At 27.6% G+C, this 15,936-nt stretch overlaps 1 protein-coding gene across 2 annotated transcripts in view; it reads left to right on the top strand.

Annotated features, from left to right (window-relative positions):
* The window catches only part of LOC107438169 (MAP/microtubule affinity-regulating kinase 3), a 38,296-nt gene extending 23,660 nt beyond the window's left edge, over window positions 1–14,636 (top strand). The window contains exons 16-19 of one of the 2 annotated variants that reach the window (XM_043045011.2): window positions 2,371–2,560; window positions 3,338–3,466; window positions 5,957–6,199; window positions 14,079–14,636. In XM_043045011.2, coding sequence (XP_042900945.1) covers window positions 2,371–2,560; window positions 3,338–3,466; window positions 5,957–6,199; window positions 14,079–14,403 — 887 coding nt within the window. In that variant the 3' untranslated portion in view covers window positions 14,404–14,636. Of the gene's footprint in view, window positions 1–2,370; window positions 2,561–3,337; window positions 3,467–5,956; window positions 6,200–8,511; window positions 9,212–14,078 lie in introns of those variants that run through there. The other variant, XM_071185154.1, reaches the window with a different exon arrangement.
* The last annotated feature ends 1,300 nt before the right edge of the window (window positions 14,637–15,936 follow it).

The following is a 15,936-nucleotide window of genomic DNA, read 5'->3' as shown; positions in this document are numbered from 1 at the left end:
TTTTTTTTTTTTTTTTTTTTTTTTTTTTTTTTTTTTTTTTTTTTTTTTTTTAAATGTATGAAAAATTATCTAATAAAATTTAAAAGTCATTGATTGATAGAGATTGAGGTTTGGTGTTTATATTTTAGATCAATAGTTTAGATTTTTAAGTTCAGCTAATTTGGTAATCACCAATTCATTTATATGTTTTATCAATTTAACTATTCGAATAGCTGAAACTAAACAAATGAAAAAGTATAAATTACAATTTAAAGCTCTAGAATTTTAAAAAAGATATATTTTCAAGTTAAGTTTATGAAGATTGTGTTAATTGTAAAGTAACTTACTCCGTTGATAGTTTTCTAAGTAAATCAAGGAAACTGGACAAAATGGGTGAAACAGAAGTATCTAAAAGAAGATGAATATAATAGTTTCGAAGTGTTGTGAAACAAACTAAAATCAAGTATTTAATATAGTATAGATAATTTAAATTTTGAGTACTCGCTTTTGATTTTAAAAAAATTAGTATGCTAATTTATAATTGTGAACTGAATATTATGTTTTTTTTTATTAAATAGTACATATATTTTATATTTGATTTGTTAATTTATTAGTATTGATAAAATCTGAAAGTTGTTTACTTACTATAGTGATTTACATTAAAATATTGTCATTTAGTAGTCCAAAAACTTAATATGGTAGACAAACTTGAGGGGGGGGGAATTGAACTTTACAATTACATAATTCATGTTATGGTACCTATCAAAAATTATTAATTCTAATTTATAATGCTATGAAAGTAAGTTAATTACCCTATAATGATTGTGCTGAGATCAAATAAATGAGGAAAACGGAGAAAGAGCTAACTAAATATTATGTTAATAATAAATTATCTAAAAATTATAAATTTTAAATTCATTTCTAAAAGAGCATAAAATATTGTTTTGTTGATGAACAATTATCATAGTAAGATAAAAAAGTACAGTACCTGTGCTCCGGACACGCCAAAATAATTTTAAAAAACGGTAGATAACTGCAAAGTAAATTTTGCAAAAATTTGACTACTTTTACTTCCTTTTAAAGGGTATAGCATTACATGAGTACTGTAAAGTGGTGAATTGTATAAGCCTGCGAATTATTTAGAAATAGTGGGTGATAAAAATCTACTAAATTGAATTTATTAAACCAAGAATCACAATTGATGAACTACCACTTTAAAATATATATTTGCTGTCTGGAGCAAGTTGGCATCTCTGCATTCCAAAAGTATATGCAAGCTCTTAATACTTTTAATAATATATTAGTTTTATTTAATATACAAAAACAGTTGAACTATTTAATATTTTTATTCATTCTTGATAGTATATATATGCCTGCTCATTAACATTGAGAACATGAGAGAAATATTAATAGTTATACATAGTACTACATTCATTCATATAAAGTAATTATCATATTAAGTAATATTAGTATTCGCTCCAAACGAAAATACATAAAAATATTTCCTACTGTCACAGCAATTGTCTATTTTTGTTGTAAAGCGATGGTCGAGTTGTTAAAAATCAGCTGATTGTAGGCTCCACCGCTAAAGATGGAATCGCTAATCTTTGGGCTAAAGTGGTAGTTATATCTTTTCTCTTTGGGAGCACCATGCGTACAACTAAACACCGACTTCCTTCTATCTTGCATAGATCATGATTATGCTGTCTGCTTCGCTGCATACTTTTTTTTTTTCGTGTGGAAACTTATTTTATTTTAAAATAAATGTTAAAGTATTTGCAGAATTTCAGAATCATCACCAATGGGTACGCACACGGCGTGTGTCTATATTATCTGACTATGACAATTATACTGTGATTACATGAATGCAAAGCACAACACAGAATTTGAAATCAAAATTTCAACATTTCATTTTAAGATTTTTTGTACCAGACACTTTTGGTTACTCCATTGAAATATCCTGTATTTTGTTTCCATACCGTGCATAGAGCTAATAAAGTTTTATTTTTAAATGCATAGCATTCAATGCAAAAAAATCAATAATTTTTAATAATAATAAATTATGCATTTGATTTCAGCAACATTTATAGAACATTTGGCGAAATTTGTCGCCATACTGGCATGAACCCTAATTATATTTATTTTAATTTCTTAAGAAATTAAATTTGTTTTTCCAGAATATTCCTTTCTAGATTTCCCTTAATTAAAAAGTAAATAGCTTGAAAATTAATATTTGCCACCCCTGCTTCACATGCATTTCCTTTTCTTTTTTGCAATTTTGTGATTGATTTCCATGAGGCATGTCAAATCTTGAGCTGATAATCTTTTACAAGAATTAAGAAATCTTGTCTTTTGTATCAGTGGTTGTAATAAATTTTGTGTCTATGTTAGGTTCTGTTCCATCTGGGGCTAGCAGTCCTTCCAAAGTAATTGCATCAACTACTCGAAAAACTGCTCACACTCCATCAGCTAGTGCAAAATCTAACTATAGTGGCATTCCCAGGAGAAATACTTATAATTATAGTGAGAATAAAACACTTTCATCCTCCGATAAATCTGGTAGCCAAGAAACTTCAAACAGGTATGTCTGCAAAGCTTTTATTTTTTATAGATTTCTCTCAAATTGCATGCAAAAGTAACACTATTTTTAAACATTCATCAGCTTGTCTCAGTTGCATGAAAGCATATTAAATACTAGCTGAAAAATTTCTTCATCCCAATCTCCCAATTTTGTATGCACATCATCATTTACATATTATTCATTTACATTGCTAATTGAATATAAAATGGTCTCTTTATTACTGTATAATTGCTTATATCTTCTCTTTATGCCTCTTAAACATTTCTGTCTTTTTCTAAAGTGTTTTATTATGCTTCATTTGTATATATTTAGTTTTGCTATTTGAATTGTTTGTTTACTAATAGCTTCTTAATTAACCTTATTTCTGTACATATAGCCTCATTTTCCTAACATCAATTGTTTTTTTTAAAATAAATTTTTGTATATTCTTGCTGCTGAAAGTAGCATGGCCTATTTTTAGCTGCTTAGTTATTGCCATGATTATTCTTAAGTATTTTTTTAACAGCATTTGTATAATTTGTGCTTTTTTGGCCTTAATTTTAGTTTAATGAGAACGTTTTATTTGTAGTCTATTTTATTCATATACTTTGCTTCTAAGATGACTCATGAAATATGATTATCTATTTAATAGTGCTTTTGAATTGACAATTCTGCATTAATGAACTTCAGTTTTAGAAACTCTTCACTGATATTAGTTGGGAATAATGAGGTCTATATGTGCAGATTATTGACTAATATATTCTGCCATTCAAATCTTAACCATTAACTTTTTCTTAGTAACATCCCACTACTTGGCGATCGAACTCCTGTACCTAGGCCTAAAGGACATACTAAGTCGGCCTCTGTCTCTTGTACAGGTCGACAGGAGCTTTCGTCTTTTGACTCATCAGATCCTCTCAGACCAAGGTACTGTGCATGCAGCTTTAATGAGCTGTCATTTTTGCAATATTGCAAGAACACACTTGAAAGACTTCCCCTTTTATAATTAGAAATTTTAGTTTTTCCTTATTGACACATTTTAACAATTCTTTCTTCTTTTAATGTGACTAACATATTTATTAGTAAATTACTTAATAATTTTTTACTTATTAGTTTAGTTAGATTATTTTGAATATTTTTATTATTCTAAAACAAAATAATTTTTTTTAAAGAGTTTATATACCGAAGGACTTAAAAGTAGAGGAATAAACAAACTTTTCTGGGTATCAGATGCACCTAGGCAACTGTAAATCATTTATCAATCTGGGTACAATATTAATGGTGGTTCGTTAGTCGGGGTCTACTAAAATTTGACTCAGTCCACCATTAAGTAATTACCATTCTTCCACTGAACCATTAGTCAATGTGAAAAGATAGTAAGCTTTTCTCTCTCCCTCTTTTTTTTCTTTCTTCTTTCGTTATTGTCACAAAATAGCATATTTCATTACACATTTTTTTACAGTAATTTTCATTTAAACTTAACAAATTTTTAATTTTTTTTACAAAAAACATTTAAAAATGTAAAATGACTATTGAAAATTTATGCAAACTAGTAATATCTTTTAGTCTTAAATCCATGGACTTAGTTTTCTTGATTTTTAGACCTGGCAATGCAGGGTCAAAGATGAAATCCCAACAATTTAAGTTGTTTTTAACAACTTTAGTACATGTGTTAAGGTACAATGAAATTTTTAATGAAATTCTCAGATGTTTTGGAATAGTGCTAGTTTGCGGGTATTACAAACATCTAACACAGGCTTGTTACAAAATGCATTAAAAGTCTTAAGTTGTATATTCAATTGATAAAATTTAAAGTTCTGACCAGACTTAAGTTTTTTCTGGAAAATTGAAAATCAACAAAAATGCTTTTGCCACACTAAGCATTGCAGCTGTGTTTGGCCGCTTGAGTCATGTAATGAAACTGACAAATAAACAGCAGTTCCATGAAGTATCAAAGCAGAGGCTTTATTTATAAGTTTTTTAATCGAACATAATTGTCCCTTAGCGGTATCGAACCATGCTGGTCCGTTATTCCGCAAAGTGTTTCCAGTCTCAAAAATTGCGACAAAGTGCAAAACCTAAAAAAATTGCAAGTCTTAAGAGTTTTTCCAAATCTACCGCTGAAGAAAAAGTTAGCGTTAGAAAAAACAGCAGAGTTTATGATCTTTACTAATGGAAATACTTTAAGGGACAATCAAAAAATATTTCTTGCCTATGTCTCTATTTTAATAGCATTGCATTTCCTACACTGCAATGCTGTGAATCTGTGCTACTTAGGTATATCCAACACTTTCTTAGGTATATCCAACACTTTCTTCCTCTTTTGAATTACCAAGTATAACTGTCCTGAATGCAAAATCGTATAAAATATTCTAAAATAAAGAAGATAACGCTTCATTGCTTTTCTTTATTTTAACTCAATGCTAGCTAACATATTTTATTTAAATTCATACTTTTTTTCCTATTGTGTTTCTCACTATCATCGATTGTTTGTAAACATAAACACTTGGCTAATTAATAAATTAATTTTTTAAATCTGAATTATTTAAAATTTTTAGTTACTGAATGTTTCCTATGCTTCTAGGAGCTCTAATTATTATTAAGTATTAGTTGGGGAAAATTTTACATGTTTTCTAAAAAATTAATAAGAACCATGTTGTTTTTTTAACCAAAGGAATTGGTCTAATATATTTTGCTTAAAAATTTGGCTTTATAGAAAAGTTAAATTCAATGAAGTAAATTTCTTCTAGAAAGACCATAAATTTTTTTAAAAAAGTATGTCTATAATTTAGCAAATTATAAATTAGTGTCTTGCTATTTGCCATAAAGAATTGGATGTTTTAAAACTTCATTGAAAGATAAAAGTTTATACAACCGCGGAGTTTTACAAGGTGAATCTCCTAACTATTAAAATTTAAGCTATAAATAAGTCATTCCTACAGTTTTTACGCATTTAATGAATGTAATGATTGAAATATATGCGATTTCTTATTTTCACTTTATTTAAAAAGTCTTAACTAGTTCACCAAACTATCTACTTGTAATTAGTATCTCAACTTTTTTTTCTAAATAATTTGAAGAAAAGTGCTAGGTGCAATAAATTTTTGAAAAAGCAATTTACTAACTTTATTTTTGTTTCAAATGATATGTTTCAAGCTATCTATTATCCTATGCAGCTCAAAAAATATTAGAGAAAACATTACTCTTTATTTGTTGATCACTAAAATAAAAGAAAATTTAAAGACTCATGAACTTTAATGCTTCTAGTTAAGTGTTTTTTATGCCCTTTTAAACAAAACTTTCATTCTTTACAATATAAATAGAACATACGCGATCTAATTTGTCAAGAAACGATTGCTTAAAGAAATTGCTCATCTTGTGATTTTAGAATTGTTAATTTTATTCTTGTGGTTTTAGCACTGCGGCTATTGCAAAACAGCCTGCAGCACTGTCTCCATTGCCAGCTGTCAGCAGAGCATTTCCCAGAGGCACTGCTAACAGAAGCACGTTTCACAGTGGGCAGACACGTGAGAGACGTCTTCTCAATACCTGCAATGGGCCACAGGGCATGGTTCCTCTCAATTCCCAAGACATGTCTTCTATGAATCACTCGGGGAGACAATCCTTCTTTAGCAAGCTCTCTTTCAAATTTAGTAAAAGGTAATATATCTTAAGACAATCCTTTAAATTAAATATTAAGGTGACCTGGATATAAGCATAAATTCAAGGTGACCCAATTGTTTTCTTATTCTTTTTTTCTTTACCCGAAATGATTAGGGGAATAGTAAAACAATTTGAATAGTTTAGTGCCATTTTACTCAATAACTTGCAATCCCCTGATAGTTAAACTCAACAAATGACAATCTGTAAATTAAGCAGCTTTAATTTTTTTAAATTTGATTACAGGAAATTAGAAGTTTGTAATTGCTTTGAAAGAAAGTTGTTTTTTATTATCCAAACAATTTAATTTTAATAAAAACTTAAAGATTTTGAATTGAAGTATATGGCTTTTATAAAATATGAAATCAGGAAAAAATTATCCTATTATAAATCTCTTAAAGAGATGGTGCAATTACTTACATTCTATCAAATAATAACTTCTTTGTTGTCTTGACAGCCTTTCGTAGGCCAGGGCCTTCTTGAAAATCTTTCCATTCGACTCCCTTCCTTAACAAACTGTACCAACTGTTTTCTCTCAATGTTTTTTAATCCTTATTAATGCAGTCCTCTCTACCCATCTTAGTCTGTGAGCCTGCCTTTGGTGGAAGTTCCAATTGATTTAATAAAATTTTTAAAAAATTGAATGTTAAAGAGGATAGAACCATTTGGCAAATAGACCTAATAAGTCTTATGTGGTTGATAATGTCTGCCTTTTTATATAGCCTGAACGGCTCATTAATTTATCTGTACCTCAATATTACCATTAATATTCACTACGTCCTGAATTCTCCTCAAAACTTTTCTCTCAAAGATAGCTGGTTGATTTTTCTGCAATTTTGTCATTTCCTGGGTTTTCGAACGATGTTTTTTAACAATTTTGATTAATGTAAATTCAATAATTTGTAGCAACATGATAAAAACAATTTTTTTAGAAAAAGCTTTTAACATTTTTCAAATTTCTTATCTCCAAATATTAACCTGTTCCATTTTGAATATTTTTCAAAGTATTTAAGAAGTTGAATATTTCTTGAATCAACTCACATCTTTGCTTTTAGTTTCTGTCTTAAAGGTAGTCTTTTTAATATGCCTCAAAAATAAAAATAAATTCTTCGCTTTATAATTCAATTTTTATTTTATTTAATTTCATCTTTGGTCTCAATTGATAAAAAAATATTGTTTTTAAATGTAAGATGTAAATGTAACAGGTGAACAAGTTGCGTATAATTTTTTTTTTAATGTAAATAGGATAACTTGGCTACTCATTTATCAGTTATTTCCCTAATAAATTAATTTCTTATTTTTCAATTTATTTCTGGTATTTCGTTTTGGGGATATGTTTTGTTTTTAAAAAATGTTAAATTACTGTGATTGTCTATTTTACTGTGCAGCCCTGATTTAGCACAAACAATAGGACCCTCTGAAAAAAATAAGCTTTTTGTTTAAACTTGAGGTTGTTGCTATATTGGGATCCAAAATAAATAAAAAATTCTTGATGAATAGAATAATTCTAATTAACAACTCTAAGTTTTGAATCAGCTTAGGAGCTTCCCCCAATTAATTTGTGTTTGATTAGTAAAATAGTGTTTTTATTTTGTGTAATGTTTCATATATTTTACTAATTCTAATTTTTTTTTCAATTAAAACTTAATATGAAACGGTATTACATAGAAATAAATTTGTAATCGAAGAAACAGGAATCGTTATCAAAATTGTGTATTGTCACATTTCAAACGAGCGGAAGTGTTCTTCGAAATTTCTACTCAATTTTATTAAAATATTTTCAATTGGATTTTTTTTTAAAAAAACGCTATATACAAACATATTTTTAGTAGTTTTAGATTATTATTCTGTGCATATATATATAAACCATCTATTGCATGAAAAGTAATAAGAATTTAAAAATGGTGCCTCAATTAGGGTTCATGGGGTATAATGTTGACTGATTTAAAATATTTTTTCATTTTAAAAGTATGCAGTTTTAGATAGCAAATTAAAAATAATTTTTTTTGGGAAATGATTTTCATTTCAGAATTTACATGAGGTCCCTCCCTGTTAGATTATATTTTAAAGTCACTATTGCTGGAATTATCTTTAGTTTCCCAATAAATTGGATCATTACCTATCCTATTAATTTTATCTCTTTTTAACTATTGATTTTATTCTTTCTATCTTTTAAAATATGCTATTAGTTATAACAGTTTTTGTTGCAGATCTTATTTTGTCCAATTATATAAATTTTTCTTTCTTTTGAAAAATGACTGTAAATTTTGAGTTTTATCTGAGGTTAGGGATATACTATCTTTTGCTTAAAGGGCGGATGCTGATCTCACTCGTATCAGGCCTGGTAGTAAATACATTCCTGCGAAATGATTGTGATGCTGCCTAGTCTCTACAGCTTCAGAGTCTCCATTCATCCCTTTGCATGCAAAATAAGAACTTTTATGTTACAGAATTTATTTCAATTGAGGTGCAGTGGTAAGATACAATGGGGAATAAAGAACTGCTCTTTCTTTTGCAATAATAGCTCTAAATCCGGTTTTACGTTTTCTATTGTCAAGTTTCAAATATTTATGTTTACAATTTTATTTATTATAATTTTACAATTTAAGATTTATTTCATTGTCTTAAAAGTTTTTTTTGATTTGAATGTTTTCCCTCATGTTTAAATCATTTGGTTTTATTGTAAATGTTTGAGTATGTATTTTGTGATTTATGACCATTGTATATATTTTATTTACATAAAAATCTTTTTTTTTTTTTTTTNTTTTTTATTTTTTTTTTTTTTTTTTTGTTTCGAAGACATTAACTTTCTTATTTACCATAAATTATCATTCCTATTTGTCCAATGAATCATATTTGATACTGTCAGTTCAATGTGATTGCTTATTTATTAAAATTCATTTTTCCTTTTTTCAAAATTATTCGAGTTTATGGGTGTCTTTAATTTGATACTTTGAGTGAAATGTACAGGTTGAATCACATAAGACTACTCTGTGTTTAAAAAAAGAAAAATATGAAAGTGCTGACATTTCACATCAGTACACAGCTGTACGCACCTAATATTTCAGCATTACAGTACCTAATATCTTCAATGAAATGTCACAAATGTTTATATGGCTGATACTTCCAATGATTTCAGTGAAATTAGCACAGGCTAGTTTTAAGTGATCCACCCTGTAGCTATTTTTATGTTCCTTTTTTTTAACCTTTTAAGACTTTTTTTTTACTAAATTTTATTACCTTTTGTGTTTAAACTCCTAATTAAACATTTTCCATTTCTATATTTATACATTCTACAATATAGTAGCTTATGAACTGTAAATAAATATTTTAGTGTCTTACTTTAAGTTTGTGTTAAGGCTGGTCCTCACACATGAGTAGGATTAGATTGGCAAAGACTATCAAAGTCAAAGCAAGGCAACTTCCAAATTTCTAATTTTTCAAATTATGATTTATTTATTTTTATTGTAAGCCAAAAAATCCAGTTTTTATTCCTGTGTCATAATTTTTTTCTCCCATAAATTAAGGTAATGAGCAATTAAAGATGTTTTCCAACTCTAAAGTTGCCTTTTTAGTAGCTTAATTTATTACCTTTGTACTTTCATTGATATAATTTGAAGTTGTGAACAGATTTATTTTATGATAAAGGATTCATTCATATTTTGCTAAGTTATCAGAATTAATATCGTTGGATATTTTTTTTCATTTTGAGACAGTTATAGTTCGTAATACTCAATCTCGATTCTTGACAATGAAACTTCGAATTTATAGATCATTGTCTGAAAATTTAAAAAATATATATATACATATATTTTTTTTTAATGTTTGACTTCCATTTTTTCCCTTGTCAATTTAAGATAATTTCAGTTCTCAAATTGTTTCAAAATAGATAAGTCAAATGTGTATTGGAAAATTTTAGAAAATAAAATTAAAAGATATTTTCACGATTTTTTTCTTTTCTTTTTTTGGATCAAATGTTACAAGTTTTCTGTATTACTCCAGTAGCAGAAACTGTGCAACAGATGCACTGTAAGTTGGTGCATCTGTACTTATTAGTAGAATTGTTTTTCTGTTATTGAATGAACTTTGATTTCATTGTGGATTGCAAAAAATTTTTGTGTTCAGAAATTCATTGACCTTTTGTCAAGCCCTGCCACCCCCCCCCTTTTTTTTTTAATAATTTTTTTTTAAAGCTTGATTTGCTATTGTTGTAAACCAGTTTTATTTAAAAAAAGAAAACTAGTCTATTTTTTTAAAAAATTGATCAAATTATACTGCAGATAAAATTAAAAAATTCTGCTACTGGTTATGTTTCTTTCAGTTTATGAACATAAGATTCGTGTATATTTTGGTTATAAAATCATAACATTAGATCAGAATTTTTCTGGAAAGCTTTGTTTATTATTTCTTAGATTATTTTGTTTAATACATTGAGTCTTTTTTCCTCCACTTTTAATTAATATTTTATGATGTTGTACAGGTATGGGGTATAGATAGTCAGGAGTAAAATGTGTATATATTCTGAAGTTTTTACTATTTCCTAATAGAAAAGTATTTTTATTTAACTGACTCACAATTGTTTAGGTTTGAACATTTCCCACAAATTCTATAGGTTGATTCTAGTTAATATTTGGTCAAGGAATTCAAAATCTGAAACTGTGCTAAAAAGTTTATCAATTACAAGATTTGAAGAATTTAGCTTAGAAACAATATTTCTAGTAGTCCTAATATTTTAAAACAAGAAAAGAAGTGTGAAAATTTTTTACTGTCTTAAAATAAAGAACATTATAAATTCTGCATAATTTTCTATGAAGAACATAAAATCTAATGTAGTTCTGTTTCAAATATTTTCATGGAATTCAATACTTAAGTTGGAAATTTAAACAAATATTAATGTAACATAAATTAATCTTAATTTTTTTTTTTTTGTATTGTAGTTGCATTATTTTAATTCTTTATCTTGGGCCCTACATCTTTTCGCAGGCCGATTACAGCACCTATCTGTTGCTGGCAAGTACTCTAAGTCCCTTTAAGCATGGACAACCTGCGTATTGAGTAGTCTTTCTTTTTGCTGTTTTCCTTCACTTCTTGAGAAAGTTATCTTTTTGCTGATTATTCTGCATTGTCAAATTTAAATACAGTCTACTTACTCTCTTTAGTAAAATCCCATTAATGTGATCCTTACATTATTACAACAAAAATATGAAGTCTCATTTGCTACTCCATATACGCAATGTCGTTTTAACCCTCATCATAAGGTCTGACCTGAATGTTCATTCCAATATAGCCACCTTTTTTTTAATACTAGAAAACTATAAATTAAACATTTTTGCGGTATTCAAAAGAAATGTCTTTCCATTGACAAACGTCTGAAGGAAATAAAAGTTTCTAATTGAGTTATTCTTCACACATTTTGTTTAGTTGAACCAAAAAATCCTTAGTGATGAATGTGCTTTCCAACTTATTAAGCATGACTTGTATGCTCTTACTGTAGGCAAACGTTAAAGATTACATATTTAAAAATAATAATAAAATTTAAAAAAATTTTAGATTTTTGAATCATTTTCCAAAAATTTTCTAGAATCATTTAGAATTCCTGGGACTTTTTTCCATCCTAGTTTTTGTATTTGTTTGAACTTGCTGTATTTGAAATTTTGGGTTGTGATTTTGAATGTTATTATTATTTTTTAGGTGTCAAAGATTATTTGTTAAATAGATAACTGCTAAAATTTTAATTTTAAAATGAGTAGTTGCTTCGCATTCTTGGTGACTCATTAATTTTCCCCAAAAACACAATATTTTTTTCCTTGTTTAATTTTCTCTTATGATACATATTATTAGTGCAAGTCCTATTTGTATTTAACCTATCATTCATATATTATTTCAGTTACATTTTCATAATTTTATGCTATCAAATCGTTATTTAGTAAGAAATGACATAATTAAAAAAATTTTAATTTCACAAAATAGTTTATATTTTATATATCTTGGAATTGTATTTATTGCATGAACTTTGACATCTAATAACAATTCCTTTTTTACAGAAGATTGTATTAATATTATCTTTTTATTGTGCCAAATGCTCTTGCTAGTGCCTTGCTTTTAGAAATGATCATACTTGTATAGTAATGTATATAAATATTGGTTTTGTCCTACGTTTACTTTTGTTGAATTGTTTGTTGAAGCACTATTATAAAAACTTGTTGCAAAAATAAGTTTGTACAAGAGTATTTATCTATCAATAAAGAATTTTGAAGTATTTACTTTGGTCTGTTTACTATTACATAAAACTTTTACATTGTAATATATATATATTTTCAAGAGTTAGACGCTTCTTCTGGGTCCTATAGATTTGATAAATCAGTCACTTTTCATCTAATTTAGTTTAAATGTTAATCCTCTTTATTTTGTGGCTCTTAACTCCCATCTCATATTTTCCTCCTACAAATTCCAAAAGTAGTCTCCCTTTTTCTTTAGTTTCTATTTTATGAAATGTTATTGAATTAGTATTTTTCCCCTTTTATGTATGAAATGATCTTGTTACTCAACTTTTCTTATTTGAGTTGTGAAAATATTTTGAAGCATTCATAACCATTACGTCTGTAATTGTTTTATTATCAGATATTACATTAATATATCTGCCAACTTTTACGCTTTCCAGTAAAGTGTTTTTCTTGTGGTGATTAAGTGACATTGTAATGAGGCATTCGATTAAGATTTGGTCAACACTTAAAATACAATATATTAATTAGTAGTCTTGTTTTAACTATGTAAATGTAGTTGTATGTAAATTCAATCTAAATTTAATATGTTGAATTTAAAATCTAGCATGAATGTAGAAATTTTGTTACCACATTAAATGTACAAACATCTTCTGCAAAATGCGAAAGAGTTGGTAGATATGCATTTATATTATTGTAAAAATTGATGTGGTATGCAGCTAACAACATAAGTCTTCTGTTATAGCATTTGTTTGTTATGTTCTTTTAGTATATTTGCTTGATATGTTTAAGTTTAAAATATTATTTTGTGTAAAGTATATTTTTAACAATGAAAAAAATATTTCTTTGAACCCATTTATTCATCTATTACAGGGGTCTGTCCAGGCCGAATTTACTACCGTTTAGCGGTACCTTCACAAATTCAATTTTAGGTAAAACGATAGTTTCACAAATTCAACTTTAAGAAAAACGGTAGTTTCACAAAATACTTTTTCTTAAAATTTTATTTTTGTATCCCTTAAGAAACGATAAATCTATATTTTAACCATGTTTTTGTATTGATTTTTTAATATAATTTTTAATTTTTCACAAACTATGTCTAAATTTTCACAAAATAGGTACCTTTCAGAAAAACCTAAACAGACCCCTGTATTATAAACTCATGGAGTATAAAATGTTTGAGTTACTGTGAATACTTAGAAAACTTTTGCACAAATTTGCTAGATAATGTTATAGGGTTAATCAACGTCAATAGTAATTGTGATTTTTTTTTTTTTTTAGAGGAAGCTTAAAGTTTTACCTCAAAATAAGTTACCTAAGAAATATTTCATTTTTTTTATTCAAAATTAGTTTATTTCAAATAGGCATAAGATGCTAAAATACTTAAAGACTTTCTATTTTATCAGTTTATTATCAAGCAATGTATGCTAAAAATATATTATTACAGTTTCTGCTTTTAATGAAAGAAGTAAATATGTTTAAAAATTGTTTGAAAAATCTGTACTAATGAAAATTGATATTTGTAACATGGTTTTTCACATGTTCTTTTAAATTCTAAAATTGTATTGTAATTTTATTTTATTTTGTTATTAATAGTGTATACTGTGCAGCTTTATTTCTTCTATTAACACTTTCTAAACACTATTTTATTCCATTAGGCAAATGAATGATGACCAGGTAAAGCCAAGATCTCTGAGGTTTACTTGGAGTATGAAGACGACATCATCGCGAGATCCAAACGAGATCATGCAAGAAATACGCAAAGTATTAGACAAAAATAACTGTGATTATGAACAGCGAGAAAAATTCTTACTATTATGTGTTCACGGAGACCCAAACACAGACTCTTTAGTTCAGTGGGAAATCGAAGTGTGTAAGCTTCCCCGCTTGTCACTGAATGGTGTGCGTTTCAAACGTATATCCGGTACGTCAATAGGCTTCAAAAACATCGCTTCTAAAATAGCCAATGACCTCAAACTGTAAAAGTGGTTGAACAAATGTTATTCTCATTTATAGCTCGGTAAATCCAGTGTTGGAGAGGATTCGCTGGCAAAAAAGGGTGCATTGTATAAATCAGTTGTCGCGATCTTATGCTCTTGTTTGTGCTGCCTATTCTAATGGAAGTTCTAGGTGCCCACAATTCATAATGCTTGATAGCAAAATATACACACTGTTTTGTGGTTATTATGTTTCAGGGGTAGAGTATTTACAGTACATGACTTGTGACTTCCAACTTATGTACAGTTTTCTCATTTAGTTATTAAATTCAAATTAATCCTGGCACACAATAGAAATTTATGTAATCTATGTTTGTCAGTCCTGTCATTGAGGTTTGATAGATGACTGGTCTATCACTGTATATAGACTTAGCACTTGGTATGTAGAATTGTTTAAGAAAATGCTGTCATCTTAATTTTGAATCCCATTTTTTTTTTATATATATATATTGCCTCTGGAGAGTTGAGGTTGAACGAGTGTACTTGACTGTAAAAATTGTAAATTGTGGAAACAAATGGTAATTTGGAGAAATTTATATATAAATATATATATATACATATATATAATAGAAAATCCCTTTACGATACTGGTACTTCTATGTAACTATCCTTTTGCTTTGTTGTAAATTTTCCTCTAATTTTAGATTAATATAAGATTTTATCAACTTTCTTTGATCTTTCTTTGTGTGTTGAACATATAAGATTTTATCAATTTGCACATCTGTATATCTGGCACATATCACACCTTAACAAAAAGTATTGGTTATCCCAAAATGGCAGATTTGTAAAATTAATTTAAGATAACACAGAAGGACTGAAGAGGTGCAAAGTTTACTTCATTCTGCTTAGGAAAAAGTTTAAATTTTTAAAATTAGTTGCAGAGTATAAATAGAATAGACAAACTGTGAAACATTGTTTTTGTTATCGGCTGTTACAAGTGAAATATTTGCACTGGCACATCTGTCAATTTTTATACTTTGATTTCTTAACATTGTAGCAGTGATGGTTGGCTATTTTAAAAAATATTGTTTTTCTCAGCTAGCAGCACCATTTGTTGATGAACTAATTTTAAAAATCAAAGGGATTATAGATTTGTTTCCTAAGCAGAATGCAGCAATTTATGCATTTCTCTCTGCTTCTATTTTTTCTCAATCTGATTTTTCAAATAGTTTGTTGAAAGCCTGATAACTGCTTTCATTTCCTTTTTCACAATTGCCAGGTGTGATTTGTAAATTTTTAAAGAACAAATCTAATGAAAAAAAATTCTTGCGGTATTTATAGCTTTCCATTCTTAAAGAAAAACTAATACTTTGTTTTTGTTTGCTTTTAACTTGTGTTCTGACCTTTGTATTTATAATTTAAAAGTATGGACTTGTGAAATCTCATATTTTATAAACAATGCCCTTGTAGGTATAGTTTTTTTTTTTTCCTTGACTTGCTGAACTTAGATATTTTGCAAAACTAAACAAAAATATTTCAGTTTGTGTAAATATATTTTTTTAAAAAGAACAAGGAAAAT

Source organism: Parasteatoda tepidariorum, chromosome 9, assembly GCF_043381705.1.
Source record: "Parasteatoda tepidariorum isolate YZ-2023 chromosome 9, CAS_Ptep_4.0, whole genome shotgun sequence".
In the NCBI taxonomy this organism is placed as follows: Eukaryota; Metazoa; Arthropoda; class Arachnida; order Araneae; family Theridiidae; genus Parasteatoda; species Parasteatoda tepidariorum.
The sequence above is the reverse complement of the archived record's forward strand: the minus strand, read 5'-3'. Positions and strand labels throughout refer to the sequence as shown.